Source organism: Ananas comosus, linkage group 15, assembly GCF_001540865.1.
Source record: "Ananas comosus cultivar F153 linkage group 15, ASM154086v1, whole genome shotgun sequence".
Classification (NCBI taxonomy): Eukaryota; Viridiplantae; Streptophyta; class Magnoliopsida; order Poales; family Bromeliaceae; genus Ananas; species Ananas comosus.
In genome coordinates, this window is record NC_033635.1 from 3,446,744 (window position 1) to 3,470,306 (window position 23,563).

At 39.6% G+C, this 23,563-nt stretch overlaps 3 protein-coding genes and 1 pseudogene across 4 annotated transcripts; 1 reads left to right on the forward strand and 3 right to left on the reverse strand.

Moving 5' to 3' along the window:
• On the forward strand, window positions 708-7,154 carry LOC109721688 (probable protein S-acyltransferase 22). Its single transcript, XM_020249424.1, has 9 exons — window positions 708-1,023; window positions 1,143-1,256; window positions 2,768-3,163; window positions 3,654-3,722; window positions 3,801-3,872; window positions 4,605-4,733; window positions 4,918-4,998; window positions 5,388-5,573; window positions 5,983-7,154. Exons 1-9 carry the CDS (start codon window positions 982-984, stop codon window positions 6,781-6,783), a joined length of 1,890 nt encoding a protein of 629 aa, XP_020105013.1. The 5' UTR covers window positions 708-981; the 3' UTR covers window positions 6,784-7,154.
• LOC109721289 (protein UXT homolog) lies at window positions 7,572-11,628 on the reverse strand. The gene is made up of 6 exons (XM_020248809.1): window positions 11,436-11,628; window positions 10,652-10,681; window positions 9,753-9,854; window positions 8,499-8,606; window positions 8,036-8,090; window positions 7,572-7,878 (listed from the first exon to the last, which is right to left on the reverse strand). Exons 1-6 carry the CDS (start codon window positions 11,531-11,533, stop codon window positions 7,834-7,836), a joined length of 438 nt encoding a protein of 145 aa, XP_020104398.1. The 5' UTR covers window positions 11,534-11,628; the 3' UTR covers window positions 7,572-7,833.
• LOC109721732 (vesicle transport protein GOT1-like) lies at window positions 15,785-20,755 on the reverse strand. 2 transcript variants are annotated; one of them, XM_020249495.1, is made up of 8 exons: window positions 20,543-20,755; window positions 19,051-19,183; window positions 18,107-18,185; window positions 17,404-17,495; window positions 17,232-17,312; window positions 17,051-17,148; window positions 16,355-16,436; window positions 15,785-16,232 (listed from the first exon to the last, which is right to left on the reverse strand). In XM_020249495.1, exons 3-8 carry the CDS (start codon window positions 18,135-18,137, stop codon window positions 16,194-16,196), a joined length of 423 nt encoding a protein of 140 aa, XP_020105084.1. In that variant the 5' UTR covers window positions 18,138-18,185; window positions 19,051-19,183; window positions 20,543-20,755; the 3' UTR covers window positions 15,785-16,193. The 2 variants fall into 2 exon arrangements, with proteins under 2 accessions (XP_020105084.1, XP_020105082.1); XM_020249493.1 differs by lacking the exon at window positions 19,051-19,183 and having other exon boundaries at window positions 20,543-20,753.
• Window positions 21,623-23,457, reverse strand: LOC109721516 (annotated as a pseudogene).

Sequence of the window (23,563 nt, forward strand, 5' to 3'; positions counted from 1 at the left end):
GTTATAGAAACATGCAGGGGTAAAAAGGGAAATTTACAGCCGCTTATCAATTGATCTCATTTGCCTCAAGAGACTCACCAACCAGATCTACGGTCCCTTGCGAGAAAAAGGTTTCACATGACCACCCAAAAAATAAAAAATAAAAAATAAATAAATAAAAAGACACCCCAACTCATCCCAAAAATTATTGCCTGCACCAGGTGTATTAATACATCTTATATACTGTATTTTTAAAATTTTGCGACAAAGATCTTAAAAATTAAAATTTAGAATTTGAGCTCTGTCCTATGTACTATATCCTTAAAACTCTAATAAGATCAAAGTTTTTTGATCTCTCATTTGGATGCTGATAAAATGAGACTCGAGTAGCTATTTTTGAAAACAAAAATATAATAGATATATTGGAATAAAAAAAAACCCAACTCTCCGAGTTATTATCTGCATTATGTGTATTAGTACATCTTACATACTATATCGATAAAATATTATAATCTTAAAGTTAAAATTTTTATATAGAATTTTGATTAAAAATTCAGAAATTAATCATTAATTCGGCGTTTATAAAATAGAACTTGAGTACTAATTTTTTTTTGAAAGAAGTCAAATATAAGATAATTAAAGTGCATGGAATTTCCTTATACACCCGGTGCAGGAAATAATTTCTCCAACTCCTCGCCACTTTTCCCCATAAATCTAAGTCTCACTGAATTTATGTCTCTCTCTCTCTCTCTCTATCAAACCCTTCATCTCCCATCTCTTCTCCTCGCCATTGTTGTGGTCGCTGATGCTACAAAAGCTCTGAAGCTTTGTATGATTAGCTACTGTGCAACCCACATTTCGAGAGAGAGAGAGAGAGAGAGAGAGAGAGAGAGAGAGAGAGAGAGTGAGCACAACCAATTTTTCTCTTTCTCTCTCATGGTGAGCATTTGCTACTTCTTGGTTTTCGCCATATCCTGTTTGTGAGAGAGATTTTTGCTGGAAATGAGGAAGCATGGGTGGGAACTTCCTTACCATCCTCTCCAGGTTTGATTTTTCCGATTTTTTTTTTTTTAAAAACGCATTTTTTCTTTCATTTTGTAGCTCTGTTTAGGTTGATTTTTTTTTTTAATCCTTGTTTTTGATTTTTTTTTTAATGTGTGCAGGTGGTGGCAATAGCGGTGTTTCTGGCTCTAGGGTTTGCTTTCTATGTGTTCTTTGTCCCCTTTGTGGGGAAGAAGCTCTTCCAGTATGTGGTGATGGGGCTCTACACTCCTTTGGTGAGCCATTTCACTCACTCTAATGACCCAATGCCCCTTTTTTCCCTTTTTTACTTGCTAATTTTTATAGTTTGGATCTACCACCCGGTGTTGTTTGATGGGTTTTTAGTTGCTGCTTTTAGGGTTTCACCAGATCCAGTAGACATTGCAGTGAAGTGGGTTTGTCCCGATTTTTGATAACTTTTATAGTTTTCTTTTCCTTTCCAATTTTTGTTTGTGGAGAATGGGGGCATGGGGGCATTAAATGCATCTCTGCAAAATTAGTTGTCGAAAATCCTGTTAAATTCTATAAACAACCATTTATCTTCAAAAGCGTAAGCTACCAGAGAATGGTGTTTTTAATATTACAGTCAACGTCTAGCCTCGTGATTTTTTGGTAGTCTCAAAACGTAGACGAATTATACGGGAGGAAATTAAATGAAGCTAGGAGCCTGACAAGACTCAAACTCAGGGCATGAGCATCATGCCCTGATGCCATGTTAAATTATATGAAACAATCATTTATCTCCGAAAGCTTAACCTATCATAGAACGGTGTTTTTTATATTTACATCTAGCAAATCATATTGCGGTATTCATAGAAGCTTATACCACCTCATCACATGGCAGTGTAGTGAAACCTGTGGCTTGAATCATGAAATGCTAAGAACATATAAATATCATAAAATTGTGAATGAGAAAAAAGGTATCAAGTTAGGGAGTTTTTCACCGTCATTCCTATGTTTGTGCAAGTGTTTTTTTTAATCAACTATATAATTGCCAAAACATTAGTGACGTATATGTAATTTAGGCATGCCAATGATAAAGATTGTACTTCAGAAGTAATGACCAGAAATGTCAATTAATTTTTGCCTCAGACCTGTTGATTCTCTAGCCATGATCAAAGGCAAGAAGAGTTTTCGTGCATAGTTTCATCATTAAGCTGCTTTTCTCTCTTCTAATTTGTATTTTGAGAGAATTGGTTGTACATAATGAGGACAATTTCAATTCTACACCTATTGAGAAGTGTGAAAAGCTCAGATAGATTATTCTTGGACATTTTTTAATTTTCTCAAAAATTAATGGGCGCATGCTTGCTAGTTCTTCCATTTGGTTCGAAAAGAAGGTTTCTCACGCTCTTCAAAGTGGTACCTTTCCTTGCAGTTTTTCTAGCTAAATCTTATTTAGCACAAAATACACGACAATTTTGGTTATGTTACAAGTAAGTGCCAAATTAGGTATGGAGTTGCAACCAAAACAGATCCTTTTTAAGTTAATCAGAATATCAATATCCTCATTCCATTTATGATAATGAGTGCGAAAGCGTCAACAAATGTTCTGCGATCTGTTTTTTTAAACTGTCTTTTTTCCTTTTCCAACTGAATTTGTTGAGTACTTATTAAATCTTCTGATGAAATGTATGATGAAGTCAATTTGTACCATTATAATGATGATAACTAAAGTTATTTTGTGTACTAATTACGATTCTAGCCTCTACGCACAATATGTACTGATATATTTGTTCTCCATCAGATTACATGTGTCTTCCTGTTGTACATCTGGTGTGCCGCAACGGATCCCGGGGACCCTGGTGTTTTCAAATCGAAGAAGTATGTGAAAGAAGTTGACAATGGAAAACAGACTCATAATAAGGAATCAGGACAAGTAGTTTCAAACAGTGAATTACATACGGCAACAACTGGAGAAAAGGCTGTTCCTGAGGGCCTCAGCACTGTTGCTGCTACTGACAAATCATATGATCAAAAGGAGGGGGAGAGTTCATCTAGCTGCAGTAGAGCTTTTCTGGCCCTGTTTTTCCTATGCCGTCCTCTTTGTTTTCTGGGCAATTTGTGCCATTCACATGAACAGTCCTCTGAACAGCAAATGAGTGAAGACGGCATGTTTTTCTGCAGCCTATGTGAAGTGGAGGTATGTAGTCTGCATTGAATAGTTGATTCTAAGTGATGTTATTTTTTGATCATTCAAGCTTCGCTTTGCCTCCTTTCCCAAGATTGAGTATATTGGTCAATGCAAAACCTCAGCATGTTAAGTTGCATGAGAAAATTTCTGATGATGATGCAGCAAATCATTATTGAACGACAATCATCACAACAATGGGATAAGCTATTAAAATCTTGCTGCTTTTAAAAAGGTTCAATATAAGCAAATTTGTGTTAACTATGGCAAATGTATAGTAATAGAGAATGTGTAACCCTTTTGCCTTTCATAGCTATTAGTTGATAAATTATACTATCTGATTAAACAAGTTTTGTGGGTTCATTGACTCTAGTATGCACCAAATTTGGATTCTAACTGTGTAAAATGCTCTCTTCCACATGATAATAAGTGGCATAACTTCTTTGAAGATAAACCATTTAACTGCTCTATGTCGAATAAATGTTGTTTGGATTTCATATAGGTTTTGAAGTACAGTAAGCACTGTAGGGTTTGCGACAAATGTGTTGATGGATTTGATCATCACTGCAGAGTAAGACCTCTGGTTATTATGCTCTGTTCTCCTTTCTTGAGTATATAGAATTATAATCTTATGCTTCTTTCTTTGTAGTGGCTCAACAATTGTATAGGAAGAAGGAACTATAGAAGGTTCTTCATCCTCATGATTTTTGCGCTTCTCTTGGTAAGCATAAAAATGTCTTCTACTGTTTAGCTTGTGACAGATGGATTGGGTAGTTACCAGGAACATAACTGTTGCCATAACCATGTAATCCTTTTCTTCCATTGCATTAAAGCCCTTTTTCTATGTCTAGTCCCAACTTGGGAAGGAGAAATTATTGTCTGGACCATATCTATAGACCTGATTAAAAAAAACAGCATAACTGATTGCTGAGGAAGCTGTTTTTGGTCCCAGAAAATAATTGAAAAAAATAAAAGATCCCCTCGTCGGGGTTATGTGTAGTATTTTAACTTGCATTGCCTACAAACGACATGGTAGACTGGATACCAGCAATACTTTCTTGTCGAGCCACTATTAAATATCATGCTGGCATGACTTCTGAAAAAACTTCTCTATATATATGTCAAAAATCAAGTATTGGGCAAACTAACCAAGTGAAGCTTTTTGCCATTGCAGAAAGCCTAATGAGCTTCCAAGACTATAAAGCAGAAAAATACTCTTTGAAGCTTCTAAATCACAACCCCCCCCCGGCCCCAACAAAAAAATGAAAAAACTATTCTTATTCGAAAGTTTTTCTCAAATAACACTTCTTCACAAGTTCTTGTGGGGTCAAAGAAGCCTCTTGAGTCATGCCTGCAGACCTGGCAGTCAAGAAATGTAGATAGCATTTTTGTTCCATGTCCTTTTCATTCTGGTTGATTATTGACAGGTCATGGTTTATGCACATTGGGCCAGCTTATACTGGAATGGTCAGTGGGAGTGCTTGTGCTGATTCTCTGCTTCCTCAAGCGGAAGGAATACTCTGCGGAGATCGTTTCAAAGCTAGGAAGCAGCTTTTCTCTTCTGCCTTTTGTTATTGTAGTGGTGAGTTTGCAGTGTTTCTGTTTTTCTATTTCTCAACTATATTATTTGCATTCATGTAGAATTTTCAAAATTTAGTTGAATTTGATACTAAAATCTATCCATTTATAGAGTCAAAAAAGTTTTTAATTAGGCCCTTTCAGAATTGTTGGTTCAACGCTTGATTGATAATAGGCTATGTTCACAGGCATCCTGCACCTTACTGGCAATGGTTGCAACACTACCACTCGCTCAGCTTTTCTTCTTTCACATTCTTCTTATTAAGAAGGTAAGTATTTATTGTATTTCATCTTTGTTGGAACTATCTATGATATTCTAGTGTACATTAGCGAATTCTTACGGAATGGTTTGTTCTGTAAAAGAAAACTTTTTACAGCCGGAAACTTTTGGCATTTAAGTTTAGTCTATATAGATTATGAAAGCATGTATCTTGTAAATCTTCACATGTAACATTTTAACTTCCTTATGTATACCTCCAATAGTTGTAACACTGTAATGGATAGTATAGTAGGAATTGGCTCCATTAGGCTCCAGCTTCCTCTTGGCTTAATGAATAACCTCTACTTTAACACTCATTATTTTGAAACTATATTACTGTTATTTCTCTTCTGCCAATAACTAAATTTGCTAATCATGCGTACACGGGTGCACATCCAGGGCATTACTACATACGACTACATCATAGCTTTAAGAGAGCAAGAGCAGCAACAAGATGTTGCTGGCCACCAAAGTCCGCAGATGTCTCAGGTGAGCTCTATCACGGGGCTTAGCAGTGCTAGTTCTTTTGGCACATTTCACCGTGGCTCATGGTGCACCCCTCCTAGATTATTCCTTGAAGATCAGGTACATGTGAATTCTTACCTTTCTATCAATTTTCTTAACAATAACACTTTCTAATATAGACACTACCTCACCTAAATCCATTTTCAATGGGTTCCTGAACTGCAATTTTAGTATGTAAGCTTTAATTTTATTGTAGAACCTCTCCAAATCATCTCTAAACTTAATGGTCCCACCAAAAAATTCAATAGAATACTACACAATGTAACAGAATAGACAATTAGGGTAAATTACTTTTATCAAAGAAATTGCTAATACTGTTTACTTCTGACTGAGGTATTAATGATAAGTTGTTGAATGGAAAAAACTTCAAAATTTTATACCCATTTGAAAATGCACTATAGTTTAAACAGCAACTGTATGCTTCAAATTTCATGAGTTTTTGACTAGGCACTTCATCCTTTGCACACAGTTTGATGTTGTTCCTCCTGAGATTGGCACATCTGTAAATTCCACTGGAAAGAAGATAAGGGAAGAAGAAAAACCCAGGAGAAAAGCTGCGGGAACCGTGAAAATTAGCCCTTGGACTCTGGCCCGTCTTAATGCAGATGAGGTTTCGAAAGCGGCGGCAGAAGCAAGAAAGAAATCCAGAGTTCTTCAACCAATTAATAGACGAGATGTTACTCCTCTTGGCCATGAAACAGATAATAGCTACAGAAGTTCAAGTAACCGAACAATTCCGAGACCTGATAACAAAAGGCGAGTGAACAAAAGAGGAAAGATCCCCACTGAACCGTCTTTCGAACCATTGGCAAAAATATCAGCCAGTGCTACTGATACGAATGGCAGTGAACTTGGACCAGAAACTTCGACCAACTTAGCCCCACTCCAGCTTGAAGCGAGAAGTGCTTTTCGACCGAGCAGAACAGCTTCCGCTAGAAATACTGTCATTTCTTCTCCAGAAAGTAGCTTGGAGTCTCCTGATTTACACCCATTTCGCATTTCTTCAGGAGCTGAAGATGCACAAGGTCTATCTTCGATGCAGGTTCCAGGAAGTAATGCTGCTACACAGAAGGGGATTGAATTTTCGAGATCAACTAGTGATGGGTACGAAGCTTCAGGGGGTGAAGATAGTGACCGGATCCCTTCACGAATTGTTCACAGATCGGCCAATTGGGCTAATGTCATGCTCAGTTCCGGTCGTGGTGAGATGAAGAGCGACCAAAAGGGATCATCCTCTGGAGGGCTTTTAAGTAACGCTAGAGTGCCCTAAAGGGAGGTGGTATTTAGTTTTTCTTTCTTTTTGTGTTTTTCTATTTTTAGTTTCAAGCCTAATCAATAGCAAGTCATGGTGGTTTATATGGAAATCGCTACAAATCCTGTATGAAGCTGGATAATGGTTCTGAAGGAGGATACTGTTTAACAAGAAAAAGAAAAAAAAAGGGGGGGTACTTTTTGTTGTACTGGTGCATCTGGTATTATTGCTTGTCTCAGTTAATGTTAACCAGATAGCATTGCCAGAAACATACTTCTATTAATTGTTATTCCTTTAGTGCTGTATCTATGCCGTATCTGTGACTCAAATCAGTATTTCTTCTTTCCCAGCTTTTAAACAATGTGATTACTGAGGTAGTTCTTTGTGAACTCTTTTAGAATTCGACAGCTATGATGCAGTATCTTTTGTTGTCCTTTATAGTTGTGATACTTATTTTCTTTTCATGTCACAGCTGTGATTACTGAAACAAATGTTTTTAGTTTGCTTTTGTGACATTATTTTGTTGGAATATTTTGCTGATTAGAGAGGCTGGTTAGCAGCATTATTTAAAGCCCTCCTGCTATTGAGACCAAACGTATATTTTTTTAATGGAATCATACAGATCATATTTTAATCAAACTAGTGCAATTAGCACAGCATGTTATAACTTACGAAAACAATCATATTATATTTTTATTGTGCTTTCTAACCAAATAAAAATACATTACCTTAGAAAGGAGCCTTGTATTTTATTCCACATCTGATATGAGCTTGTTTTGCTTGATCAAATCTAATGATACATAGCATGCAACAACCAACAGTAGCTGCTTAGTATCTAACAATACCACTGCAAAAATGCACCTTGCACAAAATTGTTTAATAGTTATGCCCATGGGCTTCCTCACTCTCAAAAAGGAATAAAAAAAAAGAAAAAGGTGAAACCAGGCAATGGTTAAGTTTAAGGAAAAACTCTATCAACATCTCCCTTAGAACATCTCCATATATAGATGCAGGTAAGGAATAATTACAATAAGCAGCGAAGAAGGGTGTTATTACAAGGTATTAGCATCATTCAGCTGGTATCTGAAGTAACTCTCGGATGCCTTCACATACCTGTTAAGTGAAAAATCGAATCATCGTCATGCATGGAATCAAATAATACTAATGTTAATTACCACTGACAACATTCTGATTACAAAACCGAAAGGACATAATGAAAGAAATTAAAATGTTCCATATTGAATTCTGAGGAATAATGAAAAATGCATACCAACTTGATCTGCGCTTTGATGTTTGCAATAAGGTGTGTATATTCCTCTATTTCTCTGACATTACATGAAAATGCATAAAGAGAAAAAGCTTAAACAAGAATGAACATAGAAGTACTAAGAAAAGGAGATAAAAAAGGATGTAAACAAGGGAAGATGATGCTGCCTCATGTTCTCAAGGTAGACGGGGTAAGCAAATGTAAAAAATATCTAAGATGAGTTCACCAGCTTCTCGAGTTTGCCCCACCACTGTCCGTCAATGTTATAAGAAAGCAACAAACTCCCAAGCAAAGTTAAAAACATATACTTAGTTCCTCCTCATATGCAAAGTACGATGAATAACAACACTGTCCTATTTAATCATCTTTTATCAATGACATGCATCTCTGTCTCCCTGTCCTGTGTATGCAGTGTTAACTAAACTACAAAGAATTTGATCACTTCCAATTAAGAAGGTTGCATTACCTGGCCAACCTTGCCTCCCTCACTGAGATGAACTCCAGTGCTTCTGACCAAGTGAATTCTACATGAAAACCCAAACCAATGTCTACAAATATGCGGCGTGTATCAGGCCTGCACAAATGATCATAGAGAAGAAATATATCGCACTCAAATAAAATAAACATGATCCGGTTAAAAGATAAAATACAACAGAGTCAGAGAAATCAAACATTTGCTGCACAGGTTTTCATGAGTTACACAACATCTTACCTATCTGAAGATGAGTCGCCAACAATTAATAGTTTAATGTACCAACATGTTTATGTGAATTAGAAGAGCCAGACATAATTTCTCGTGTAAATTGAGTCCATGAAATCAAAGTAAAATGAAGCAAGGAGCCGAAATTTACTTCAAAGCAAAAGTAAAACAACAATGGTTTGATAAATTACAGAGACTGGTTCCATGAGATACATTGCATGCGGGACATGAAGACATGATATATATTACATCTCTTGAGGCTGACTTGTTGGCCCCACATGTACGCATAACAATTGTGAGTTTATAAAGTTTCTCAAAAGACTACTGACCTTGAGAATTGCAATGTGGGAGTAGAAAAAGTTTATGTCATTACCCAGTACCCTCCTGGTTTGTTGAGTGCCCAAGAAATAAAGAAACATGAGAACATTAACTGGTTTCAGTGTAAATTTTTGGTGCTGAATAACAGGTGAATTTCTGATTTGCTTATGCAACTTCTACAACTAAGTAATAAACTAAAAAACTTAAATCTTTACGAATAACACACTATTACCAGTGGATGACATCGGCGCCAAATAAAATAAACACAAACTTTCGACCTTTGGTCCTTCGACCCTTCTTTTCACAAATTTTTTGCATAACTATCCAAGAAACTTTGTAGAAGTAACTAAGTAGAGATCTGTCGAGTACTATATCCACCAATTTAATCTAAAATCCCTATTAAAATCATGATCCTAAGTCTACTTGGTTTAAATTACTTATGTTGATGAGCCCACTGCTATTAAACTGCATATATCAAGTCCATCAAGTGATCAAATCCAAACCCAGTGCACTAAACTGAATCAAGTTAAACTACTAGAATCATTTTGACCCCTTTTAAATGCTCTAAATTCAATATACATAATTGTTTTGTGTCCAAGTTTTTACCAGAAACGACAAGAAAGTAATTGGACTGCCCGAATGCTATAGGGAAACAAATAAAATAGCTGGAAAGTAAATCGAATTGAATTTGAGAGTCCTTACACGTCTGCTTGCATGTAAACTTCAGATCCGAGATTGACCATGGACTGAAAGGAGGTCACCCCATTCTGCTCTAGGTTCTCAATGTTCCGCTTCAGATCGGAGCTATCATCTCAATACCGATACAGTTTCGGAGGTCAAGTAAACACATTAAGACAGACAATAAGCAGATCGAATTGGCAAGCCGATGAGCAATATTAAGATAAAGAAAAGGTAAAAACGTACAGAACTTACCTAAACTATGGACCATGTTGAAACGACTAGCTAAATTTTGATTTGACTACCCAACCTTTCAATCTGTTCAATATGAGTTAGCCAACGGTACTTTTGACTTCAAAAGTTAAGTTAATTATTTATTTTAATGAATTTATAGTTACGAAAATGCATGGAGTATACTAACTAAACATGAAAAGATAAATGATGCATTCAAATTTTGAAGTCAAAGTGCCGCTGACTGACTCAAATCAAACAAATTAAAAGATTGGATACTAAAATCAAAATTTTTCAAGATTGGGTAGCCATTTCAAAATGGTCTTCAGTACGTTTTTACCTAAACAAAATTGCTTATTTATCCCTCCAAAGTAGTGAAATCATGGATTTGACCCTTAAAAGTTTTAATTACCACATATATCCCTCTAAAGTCGAAGAGTAATAATAATCGACTTTTCTCTATAAAAAGGCTATTCCATCCTTGAATAAATATCGTTTTATTAAATACTTTCACCATCACCCTCCATTTCTAAGGCCTATATTCTATCTCTCATGCCACCTATGTAAACCCTAAATCCTAAATCCTTTTAAAAGTTTGCACATTTTTTAAAACTTTGCATAGAAGTATTCAAGAAGCAAAACTTTCTAGAAATAAATCCGTAATTTCCAAACTTTGCAAGAAAAAAGGATACAAGACCTTTTGCTGCTGAAGCACCTTATCCCTGTTGCAAATTGTTAAATTATATAAAATAACTTTTTTCTTCAAAAGCTTAACCTACTAGATAATGATGTTTCTCAAAATTTATAAATAACATTCCTCTTCGCATATGGACCGGAGACTACTTTTTGATAGGCCCATGATGTGAATTTGAATTAAATTGAAGAAACTTAATTATGCTAAGAGCCAGGCGGCACTCAAACTCAGAACCTCTGAACCTCGAAAAGAGCTTAGGGGGCGTTTGGTTCGTCATAAAATGAACTGAAAAATTATTTTCGATATAAAAAATACTTTTTCGCTTGTTTGATTCGACGTGTACAGATTTGGGAAAAATTGAAGCTTTCGTTTTCCGTTATTTTTCTGCAGAAAACGAAACTCAAGCTGCGTAAAATTTTTTTCATTCATTTTTTTTTACCAAACAAAACAAGTGTGGATTTTTTCCTTCCAACCAAACAAATGTGGATGAAAAACTATTTTTTTTTCTACAAACCAAACCATACAAATATTATTTTTTACAAAAAATTATTTTTCACGATTTTATGTTAAACCAAAAGGATCCTTACGGTATCATAAAACAGTATTTTTAATATTTATATTCAACACAAATAAAATAATAAATAATAATCGGGATTAAAAAAAAAAGAAAAAAGTTTTTTGATGGTTGCATAATGTGTGTGTGTGTGAGAGAGAGAGAGAGAGAGAGAAGAGAGAGAGAGAGAGAGAGAGAGAGAGAGAGAGGGGTGGGGAGTAGAAGCGACCGTTGGGCGATGGCGTTGACGAGATCGGGCTTGAGGCGGCGGTCAACGAACCCCTCGAACTTCTCGACCTTCTCTTGGCGGAGGCGGATCTCGTCCATCGCCGATCGCCTCGCCCGTCGCTGCGCCGGGGATCGATTGCTAGGGTTTTGGGATGGTAGCAGGATTGGCGGAGAAGTAGTAATAAGAGATGACACAAAGCAGGGTTTTGCTGCTGCGGACGAGGGAATCACGTGTCGGATAGTTACTACAGTACCGGGTTCGGATCATATTAACGGGTTAATAATTGGTTCGTCTCTTCCATCGTTTACGTTGGGGCGGGGCCCACATGTCATCCTGCTAACCGGAACATATAACCGCGCCGTCGCGAACGCGCACCGTGTGGTAATCGCAAATAACCGTGTCGCGAACGCCATGGGAGGGCACGAGGCGGAGCCCGCGGCCTCCGCCGGGGAAGGAGACGCTAATCCCACCCCGGCGCCGGAGCCGGAGAAGTCGCCGGAGACGGACCGCCCCGTCGTTGCTGGAGGAGGAAGAGGAGGAGGAGGAGGATTTGATGATGATTGCTCCATCTTTCCCCCAAGCGAGCACGAGGGCCTCTTCCTCCACCCCGACCCCTACAAAACCCTAGCGCGCATCTCCAAGTCCTCTTCTCCGCTCTCGCGCGGCGGCAAGGAGGAGGAGGAGGAGGATGCGGTGGATCGAGCGAGCTCGGTCGCGACGGGGCTCTTGGACGTGGCCCGGCGCGTGATGGGCGGCGCGAGATTCGAGGCGATCCACTCCAGGATCGGTCTCCGCGGGGGCGGAGGAGGCGCGAGAGGTGGGAGACGTGGTGGTGGAGGTGGCGGAGGGGTTTGGTCGATCGCCGCTGCGGTAGGGTTGATGGGGATTTTGATGTACATGAGGCGAAGGGATCGGCAGGAGAGGGATCTCCTCCTCCTCCTCATTAAAGAGAAGGAGCAGGTATGCTTGTGCTCGCTATCTTCTGAATCTGTTCTCTTTCAATCTCTGAATTGATCTAAATTTGTGGTACAATTAGGATTTAGTCCCCGCTTCAATATACCTGCATCTTGTATGCATACTAATATATATCGATTAAGGAGATGAATGGTGATTTCGATTTAACGTTGCCGTCGCAGTGATGATATTTCCACTTATCTTCGTTTCATGGTATCTTCGGTAGCCTCTTCAAATGCTGCAGAAGTGCTGTTCAGTAGTGCTTTTTGAAGAAACTCAGAGAGTTTTTCTTCATTAGAATCTTCACAAAAGTTTCCTCCTATAGCAGAAGATAGAGAATCAAGCTTCTGCTTTCGAAAGTTTAATTTGCTTGCTTAGATGCCTAGAAGCTTCAAAAACTTTGCTTCGTTAACTAGGAATATCTCCAAACAATCCTTGACTGATTGGTGTTCAATTCAACTACCTGTGCCCTTGACAGGCAAGTCGCAGAATAAAATTTGCCAAATCCTAATATTTCCGTATAGAAGAACTAGGAATCAATTATGACATTTTGTCTTGAGCCACTTCTTGTTTATAGTGAAACCCTATTATTAGAGGAAGTTATCTAGTCTCTGCCATGAACAGCAAAATAGGAAACAACTAGAAGCAAAAGGAAAGAAAACAGAATATTTGTGAAAAACTTGCTCGGCGAGAGACTTTTAAGAAGAGAAGTAAATAGGAAGGCCTATCTGGTTGAGGAATCTGATCTCCTGAATTTCTGGGGGGCATCATATATCACCTCTGACCTGGGATTCCTATCCCGAAAATCCCAGTACTTAGAACAATTTGTGTCTTTCTTTATTGCACTGCAGATTGATCTTTCTCTAATTGTCTAACAAGTTTCTCTCAACCTATCTTAACATCACATTTATCCAATCATGCCCTTCACGTTTTCAATGATACTGGTCTTTGCCCTGACAATAGGATGCTGGATAGTACACAACTTATAGTGATAATGTCAAAACAAAATTGTAGAACTTATGATGGGGTATCACTGTAAAAACAGCCATCGATGATTAGTTTTGAGTTTTTAATTGAAGTGAAATCGGGCTAAATAGGGTCGTCTCATGAACACATGAAGTCTAGTTGCTGAAAGTTGATACCTCGTCATCTCCGTATACAAATGAACCAAAGGATCAAATAAAACTAAACCTATTGCATGCTTTCATTTTGCATATTAGTACATAAAGTGGTTGTTATTGACTATGTAAGTATGGTTAATTAGTTCATCAGTTTGTATATTCTAAAAATATGAACGTTTTCTACCCCTGATTGTCATATCTAAATAAGGGGATGCACCTTGAGAAAATGGACCAGCTTAGGAACAAATCGAAAAAATCAAGGCCTGACCGGAAGAAAAGAAGACTGCCTAAATTCCTACTAGATCTCCGACTGCATACTGTGTCCTATCCTAGCACAAGATATTAGGCTATCGTTTGTTCGCATTTCATCAGATAGGATTGGATCGAGTTGAGTAGGCAGTGAGAAATATAGATGGATGATAGTGAAAGGTAGAAGACGCTTGATGGTGATAGCAAATTTGACTAACATCAAACCAATCTCATCAAACAAAGAAGAAGATAGCATAAAAGATCAAAGTACTATCATTGAGGTGCAGACCTCATTTATATAGCATGAACTTTAGGCTCTGGAATATGTTTTTTTTTTACCCACAGCTTGGCTTTTAGGGGAGAAGGTAGAAATTGAAATAGAGAAACAGGCAGATATCGAAACAGAGAAACAGGAATAATGTGGCGCTTAAGGGTATGTTTCTGTAGGTTTACAGCTTTCAGGCAGGGGGGACGGAACGTATGTCGCATTACAATATGCCATTTGTCTACTTGCACCCATTGATTGTACTTGTCAGAGTAACTGTAAGCATTAGATGGTGAATACTGCATTTTCACACTGTAAACATTAGAAGCATGGCACTAATGGCATTCTATTCTTTGTGAACATTTTCGGAAAACCTTTTGCCCGTTGCTTACTTGCTTGTTAAGGCATTTCCTTCTATGTGAAACATTTTTGGATAAAAGTTTGTCCGCTGCTAGCGTTAGTTTAAGGAAAAGGTCTTCTTGTTCATCAGTCTGCTCCTTGCTTACTCTCGTCAAGTGGTTGGAGGTTGCATTTGCTATTCATCCTCTTCATATCCTTAATGTCGAATCACCGTTTTGTTTTTTCCAATAGGCTATTCTTATTTGATTTTTGCATTGTTTTTTGGCAGATGATAGGCCAGCTTCTGCATCAAATCGCTCTTATGAATGAAGTTTCCACTGTTAGGAAGTCCTGATCTCTTTTACCATGGTGATAGTAGTTCAGTAAAGAACTGCAGCTGCCTAGTATTTTTCCTGCTTATATAACTAGCAAATTCCTTAGAGAAATTTTGTATTAGTCTTTTCTCTCTTGAAAAAAAGAAAAGAAAAGAAAAGAGTGACTGTGAGTCCATCATATATTTGATACGAACTCTTTTTCTTTTTTTTTTTCCCCCTATGGCTCTTAGATAGGGTGTATTTATGTCTGTGCCTGATAAAAAATTGGTAATTTTAAAAATTTTTAGTCCCTGATATTTGGTTGCATTTCGTGGCTTATTTATCTGTTAATAAATTTTATTAGTTGGCATATTCTGATAAGCCAATTTTCCCTGGCATTTTTAATGCATGTTCCTATTTTCGGGAGGAGCTGCTCTAGTCATAGAGCAAGCAAGGGAGGGTAGCGGTCAGTCTCTTAAGTGCACTTTCTTTTTAGTTTGAGAAACAAAACAAGGTCAGGCTTTTGTTTTTTTTTTTTTTTTTTAAATCCTATATTTATCAAGTCTTACGCTGGGCTGTTTGGTTTGTAGAAAAAATTTATATTTTTTAAAATATATATATAATTTTTCCTTAATTTTTCGTTTGCTTGGTTTCAAATTATTTTTTCACAGTTTACAAAAAAAATTGGTGTTTTTATTTTTTAAAAAATTTAAAAACGAAAATACTAGTTTCTTATAATTTTTTTTACAATTAAAAAAAAAAAAATTTTTTTTGAACTAAAGAGGTGGAAAACTGAAAAGGAGGTTTCTTGAAAGAAAAGAAACAATCCATACGTTCTGGACAATCGAACTGCCCCTAGGCTGATTCTCTTGCGTAACTTCACCAAGCAAGGAGGGCAACTCGGAATACAAGCCGAATGCAATCAAATACTATGTGAAATCACTGAGAAAAAAAATCCGCTCAGTATAACGAAATCAAATACAAAATTAAATCACTGCAAAACATCTACTCAGAAATCCAGCAACATAAGGTGACCGCTAAAAGATTATAGATCATAGGTACAAAGCATCTTATGCAAAAGCATAAGGGCATCTTCACCGAAAAGAATTGAAAGAAAAAGACTATATCATGCAACAAGAGCACAAATATACATTAGCGGTCCATGCACATAAAACGTCCGTCTGATCTAACGACATTTCCTTATCTCAAAACAGAGAGTAGAAGTCGAAAAGCTTACAAGCTGGTATTTTCTTTGGCAGCGAAAGCAGTCGCCACCAAACAACAATTAGAAGTCTATCTCATTAATACCCACTTTGAGGTCATCTTACAAAGAACAATCTTGTCTAGAGGCGAATGTGACAGGTGTACAACTAGTAAGAAACACTACATGTTCTAAGGCGGCACCAACAAAAAAATTGGTCTAAAAAGTGAAAAGTACTTTTGATTTGCACAAAATCCTTGTGTAGTATGTCCCTTAAATCTTCGGCGCTTCGGCTTTGGCTGTCAACAACTGCAGCTACACTGGTACTCGTTTGCCTCGATAGCGATCAAAGAACTGAAGCAACATTACAGAAAATTTATTGAGACATATTTTAACAAGTATATGCAGTTTCAGCAGGAAACAATTCAAATATTTTATAGCTCACACTGAGTAAGATAGTTTAAAGTATGTCATACCGATGTTACAAATGGCTGTTGGAAAAGCCAGCCAATAACAGGAATCCTCTGCAAGAAGACCGCGAGTGTGGGCCAGAAACCACTGCCAGGTAAACCAAGTCAACATGAGTGTTAGTGATGATATATATACGGCAAATCAAGTAACAGATAACATCTATATAAATATCAGTAGTAACACTGCAGCAATATTTATGGAGTCAACTCTATAACAGTGGTAACACTCGTTGAACGGAAAGAACATGTAGAGTCATCACGTCTAAAGCTGGTTGATATCTAGAAAAGGGAAAAAATGGAGACCCCCTTTGGCCCCTACTCTTGTTGCGTTGTAGCTAAATAGCACTTTACGACCACGTTGTTCAAAGTGTAACACTTTGCCACCCCATGGTTGCATTTGAGTTTCCTTTAGGAGCATCAGGGATTGTGAAATTGCCATAAAAACTAGGCTTGTGACCATTACGTGACTTATTTGACTACTAAAAATCACGAGAATCAATGAGACTAAAGGAATTAAATCTTTATATACAGCATTTTAATGCTCACATAATTGCACCAAGTTCGGCATTTTGACAACAGTTCGTTACAGAAAGCCAGGACGGGCCGAAGGTTGCTAAACAAAAATTGGGCTATAACGCAATGGGTGTTTATAAAGTTTCCCGTCCATAAACATTTAAATGAAGAAAAAAAAATCAAACTAACCTGAAAAGCACGATGAAACCATATGACTCCAAAATCATGCCAAATACTGGCCATCCAATCAGGACCAGAAAAAAGCCAACTCCAAATGAGATAGTACCCTGTTCAAAATCAGCAAACCCTTAAAAAAGTACCCACAGGGAACAAAGGAAACTATTAGATCGACTTATGCAGACAAGCAAACCTTGTAGTTCTTACGCTTGGTGAAGAATTGCATGGTGGATTTCAGCCCTATGGTCAGCATCACACCTGACAGGAAAAGGATCTGATGTGGTCCAAACAAAACAAAACAATGCATATCATATTCATTTCCTCAGTAAAGCCACCAGAGAACAAGTTGTTAAGGGATAGCTTACATTTCCCATGGCTAGGAGACCCTTATCAAAGAAGAACATGATCCCCAAGAATGAGAAGAATATTCCAAATCCTGTCAAACCTAGCCCAATCTCTGGTCCAGACGAATTTTGACATATTAGTGATAGTTGCCAATGAAATTGAAACATTAATGAAAATGTGACACCCCAATAGTCCCACATCGGATGAAAATGGACTTATGATTAGGTATATAAGAGATCATGGACGCTAGTAATAATAACTGAGCTTAAGCATTTTGGACCGGTGGTTTGGGCCCAACGAGTTATTGTTGCTATTGGGCCGGGTCATCACCGAAAACAAGATAATTACTTTAACATTATCATCATATAATTTCTGTATCTAATGCTGCATTAATGGTTTTGAACCCTATGTGAGCCAAGTCACAAAATAATGGAGAACAATAAAATATTTGCGCTAAACAGTTCATGAGCACATTAATTTATCAGCAAGATGGACAACAGGATTAAAGTAGGATTGAAAGGTATAAAATTAATAAGAGTAGTCGCTCAAAAAGTCAAAAAGAAAAGCCTTAGTACTCTATCCATCTCAACTAGAGAAACTAGAAAAGGTTGAAAAAAATGTTCAAATGTTTAAAAAGAGCATACTGCATCCATCCTGAATATTATGATTAACAGAAAATACTATTAAATATTTCATAACATGCATTAGACATAGAACTCATACTTTTCCGATCATTCATCTCAAATGAAACCATTGTGCCAAGCTAGAGACAAACTAAGAAGCCAGTGAGCAACAAGACAACCTGCAAGAAAGAAAAGTTTGTGTCAAGTCTATTTATTTTAAATCCAGAAGAGTTCTAAATTCTGAAATCAGAAGTATAAGCAACTTCATGGATAGATATGTAAATAGTTGTCAAGACACATTAGAATGCAGGTTCTAAATGGACTTTTTTCGAAAATAACCCTGTAAAATTTCGTATTTGCCAAACTAACCCTGTGAAATTTTTATTTGTGAAACTAACCCTCCTCTCGCCACGTGAGCGCCACGTCAGGGATTCCTCAAAAAGACGGTGAATCGTTCACCGTCTTTGATATTTGTTGTGAAGGCGGTGAATGGTTCACCGTCTTCATAAGACGGTAAACCATTCACCGTCTTTAGTACAAATCCCTACACTGTGCAAATCTTTCCAAGTCCATCCATAATATGGTGTCCTTGATAAGACGGTGAATCGTTCCCCGTCTTCTCGAGGGCACAGAAAAGGCGGACTTGAGAGGGTGGAGAGGGTGGAAAGGGAAAGGACGGAAATGGGAATTTTGCACTAAAGGCGGTGAATGATTTACCGTCTTCTAAAGACGGTGAACCATTCGCCGCTTTTAAACAAAAATTACAAAGACGGTAAATGATTCACCGTCTTTTTGAGGAATCTCTGACGTGGCGCCCACGTGGCGAAAGGAGGGTTAGTTTTACAAATAAAAATTTCACGGGGTTAGTTTGGCAAATACGAACTTTCACAGGGTTATTTTCGAAAAAAGTCCGTTCTAAATTATTAATGAACTATCATGAACTTACAAAGTACTTACGCAGTAATATCACGGATTATATCTTACAGCTTAGTCACATATTTGATATTCACTTTTCATCTACCAACTATTTAGGATGATAGTTACCCTCATTGGTAGAACAAATTTTGGCAACTCAGTGCACCGACAGATAAAAAGCACTTGCTGGTAAGTAGAGGAGATCTTAGTAGCAGGCCTCCTTAAACTGAAGGAGATCTTAGCAGCAGGCATCGCAATGCACCTACAGATAAAACTTTCCTACTTAGGAACTTTTATAAGTCCAACAACTCCTACTATCTCTTCTTAAGCAATTTCCAATTTAAGATGATACAATTTATGCAGTCCTGATATGGTCTTAACAACCTAACATCTCAACCAAGAACCACTCGTGCACCACTCTAACAAATGAATTAGTTCTCATTGTTCTAGTGAAAAAACCTACAGTAACTGCAACTTGTCTCTAGTTCTTTTTCCCCATTCCCAGGCTTGTATAAAGTATATATTTATCTTTCAACTCTAACTAGTTCGATTTGCATTTTCAACTCTTAACTCTTCTTGTGTTATATTACTTCTTTCTCTCTGTTTCTAACTTTTTTTTATTTTGGTGGTTCTAATAGAGATGAATGTACGCAATATTAAACTACTAATCTCAGTAATCTGGTGGACAGGAAGAATCTATTGCTGCCGATTTCTTGGTCTTCATACTTTTTCCTTCATTTACTTCTGCTTAACACAAACAAAGATAAATTGATAACGATTTCAATGTTATAACTTCTCCAACTTAAACATTAGCTTTGCCACCTCGAATTAGCCGATGTAGAAGTTTCTTTCCCCTTTTTTTGTTTATTGAATCTTGCTTCTCTTCTCTCCCCTTCTACATCTCGAATCGATAATTAAGTAGAATGTACTCAACATCTAGTTACATCAAAATATGTATGCTGTTCTCATAATTCACATTTCAAAGACGAATTCAATTATCTGGATAATCACCCCAATTATCTCATCTCAAGACCTTGGAATATCCAATCCCTTACTGGAAAAATTTTGGATCCCCTGAAATCACTCCAATTATATAATCTCAAACACATGTCTAGGTTCTTCAAACGTAACCAACTGAAAAATGTAACACACACTACATCAAGTGATATCTCATTCATATGGTTCAACAATTTTAAATATACACTAACAAGGGTTTCTCAGATCAAGAATGCTCCAAGAAACATGTAGATCAACAATTCAATTGATTACGTAATGTGAGCAGTGATTTTATTGGGATCAGAAACTTGAGAAGTGAATCATCGAATCAATTAACATACTACACCTCAAGGCTAATTAATTTTCTCCCTAAATATGATCTTCTCATCATTCAAAACCAAAAGAATTCGATCTAAACAAATCAAAAACTCGAATATACCAAAACAAATCACCAAATCACGAAGCCCTCGGATCCTTCAAGCAGGTCATATGAATCATTAAAAAGAACGTCAAAAGAGGAACTACGATCAACTGCATCAGTAATCAAACCCTATTTATCGAAGCTTCGGATCGAGATAGAGATCGAGCGATCGAGAGATCGAAATAGAGAGAGAGAGAGAAGAACCGGATTGGATCGACAGTGATGGGGGTTCGGATCGGAGGATCGGACGGTGGAGAACGGCGGTTTACGGGATCGCTCCGTCACCGGAGAAGGGATGTTAGGGTTGGGGCGCACGTGGAGCGGTGGTGCCGATGACTCCGACTCAGTGACAGATCAGAGAAGGGAAGGGGTGGGAAATTATATTAATTTTATTTTCATTAAAATGGATTTTTTTTCTTTTTTTTTTCCTTTTTTTTGTGAGCAAATTATACAGTGTAGTAACTGAATGTAGAAAGAGGAGAACGTGATGAATCACAGACCACAAACTCGAGTGTCGAGTGAATCTCGACCGTCCACTCCATGCACTCTAGCTCAAATTTTGTTTATCGAACAAACTCTTCACTTAACTCTTCCAAATTTTTGCCCCAATATTTTACTGAAAAAAATTATTTATTATTAAAAATATGTGTATTATTTGGTATAGAGAAATGTTATTTGTTGTTCATTTATTGTCTCTCATTCTAGAATTTATAATTTTTTAAATTTTTAGTATTTTAAAAAAATTAATAAGGCTAAAGAAAAAAATAATTTTTAGATGGAACAAAACTTCAATGAGGAGCTCCGCAACAACGCCTGATTAGAAAGGCTCGATCTAGTACGACGACGTGTGTCAATTTTATTTTCATGCATGAATTAATTGAATATTTTTTCCTAATAAAATTTCAACAAAAATTTAAATTATAAAAAAAAAATTATAATTCTTGAATAGAGCCAAAATTGACGGGCTGGTAGAGTTTTTATAATTAATAATTTTTTCCGTGATCGTTCAACTAACTTTGAAGTACATAAAAGACTCAATTCAATAATCAGTAATTAATATATTATATTAAGATTAGATGTCAGGCCTTTGGAATCATGGTGCAGAGTGCAAACTATATTTTGCTTATAACCAATAAACTACTGCAGTTGAAAGGTGAAACTGTATGGAAACCCCTTAAGTTTAGACTATTTTGAAACTAGTGCCGTAGCTGTGTAGCTTTCGTTGATTAAGATATCTTAAAAAATTTAATTTAAATAAATTATTAAGTTAAAAATAGTGCATAATTCAGATAAGCGGTGTACACTTTTACCTGCATTTCTGCAAATCTCTTTCAAACCTCTGCTACAAAGTACAATCGATTATATCAATAACTGTGTTCGTTCGTTCATTCAACAAACCACCCGTGCAAAACAAGGGGAAAAAAATATTTACAACACCAACCGCTACACAATCTCAAGGTACAAAATCAATCATCATCATGAACTCACCGCTTCTGTTGCTGTTGCGTCGACGAGATGCAGCTCCACCTCCTCCCTCCACTCCACCCACCGGCTCTCGTAGTACCCGCTCTTAACTTCGTTCGGAAAGTNACCCGCCACGTCACCGCCCCCTCCCCGACCCCCGCCTCGTCACCCGCCGCCACCACCGCTCCCGCCTTGGTCAGCGCCCGCCCGGGCCCACCGCACCGCCGTCGCATCCCGGCGCGTGGGTCCCCACCGGGGCCAGCCCCCGGCGTCCACGTGGCAACCTCGGCCCCGGTGGCGAAGTCGCAGAGGACGCCCTCGAAGACCGCGGCGGCGCCCTCGGCGTCCTGGTCCCACCGCCAGCTGCGCCCGCGCGTGCGCGCCGCCGCGCGGGCCTTCGCCTTCACCCCCGCCGCGCGCTTGGTGGGGCCGCCGCCGCTCGCGAAGCTGCCCTTCACGGTGCGGGTCGTCTCCACCTCGCGCTCCGGGTTCCCGGTCGACCGGCCCAGGCTCGGCCCGGTCGCGTAGGCCGCGCCCGGCTCGGGCCCGACCCAGACCCGGATCCGCGACGGGAAGTGGCGCTCCCCGTCCACGTCGTCGTCGTCGTCGTCGGTTTCCTCCTCGTCGTCGTCGTCGTCGTCGGTTTCCTCCTCCTCGTCCTCCTCGCGGTGGTCGTGGTCCCCTCGCGTGCCGCAGCCGAGGCGCGCCACGTGGACGCGTATGTTGACGACGCGTACCCCGACGAGGATGAAGCGCGGGTCGCGCATGGAGACGGAGTACTCGAGCTGGACCGCGGCCTCGAGCTGCTGGTGCGCCAGCGCGTACCGCAGCGCCGCGTCCTTCGCGTCGTGCGGCGGCGCCGCCTCCTCCGCGGTGGAGCAGCCGCGGACGCGGGCCATGGCGGGGACGGGGGCGAAGCCCCTGAGGAGCCAGAGCCCGTGGGCCTCCGCGGCGTAGGCGAAGCAGCAGCAGCCGCGGCGGCGGCGGCGGCGGGGTCGCGCGGGGGGTAAGGGTAAGGGTGAGGGCGATGAGGGCGAGGGTGAGTCCCCCTCCCCCTCCCCCTCCTCCTCCCCCAATCCGAATTGGAGGCGGCGGAGGAGGCACCACTTGGCGAGCATGTAGCCGAGGGAGCGGGCGCAGCGCTCCTCGAGGTCGGGGCCCGCGGCGCGGAGGAAGGCGCCGAGGGCGCGGGCGCAGCGGCGCGGGGCGCGCTCCAGGGAGGGGCCGAGCGCGCGGAAGAAGAGGAAGCCCGCGTCGGCGGGGGCGTCCGCGGCGCAGAGCCAGAAGAGGCGCAGCAGGAGCGCCAGCTCCATAAAGGCCGCGCCCTGCTCCCGCGCAGCGTCGAGCGCCTTCGACACGGGCTCGGCGGCGAGCCCGACGGAGGGGGCGGTGGTCGAGGGGGAGAGGGAGATGGATTCGGCGAGGAGCTGGTGGAGGAGGAGGAGGAGGAGATGAGAGGAGAGAGCGGAGGGGCGGAGAGCCATAGAGTCGGTGGCGGAGTGAGGACGGAGAGGAGGAAAGGTGAGGAGGGGTCGCATGGGCGGTGCGGTCGGCGAGAGGAGGATGGAGTGGTGGTCGGAGGCGGCGAGACGAGGGACGCGGGCACGAGGGGAGATACGAGGGCAGCGAGGCATCCACGACCACACCTCCTCCATTTCTCGACAGATTTTTTTTTTTTTTTTTTTTTTTTTGTGTGCGTTAAGGAGCGCGCGGGAGGATAAAGCTCTAACTTATTATACAAAAAACAAACCCACCGACGCC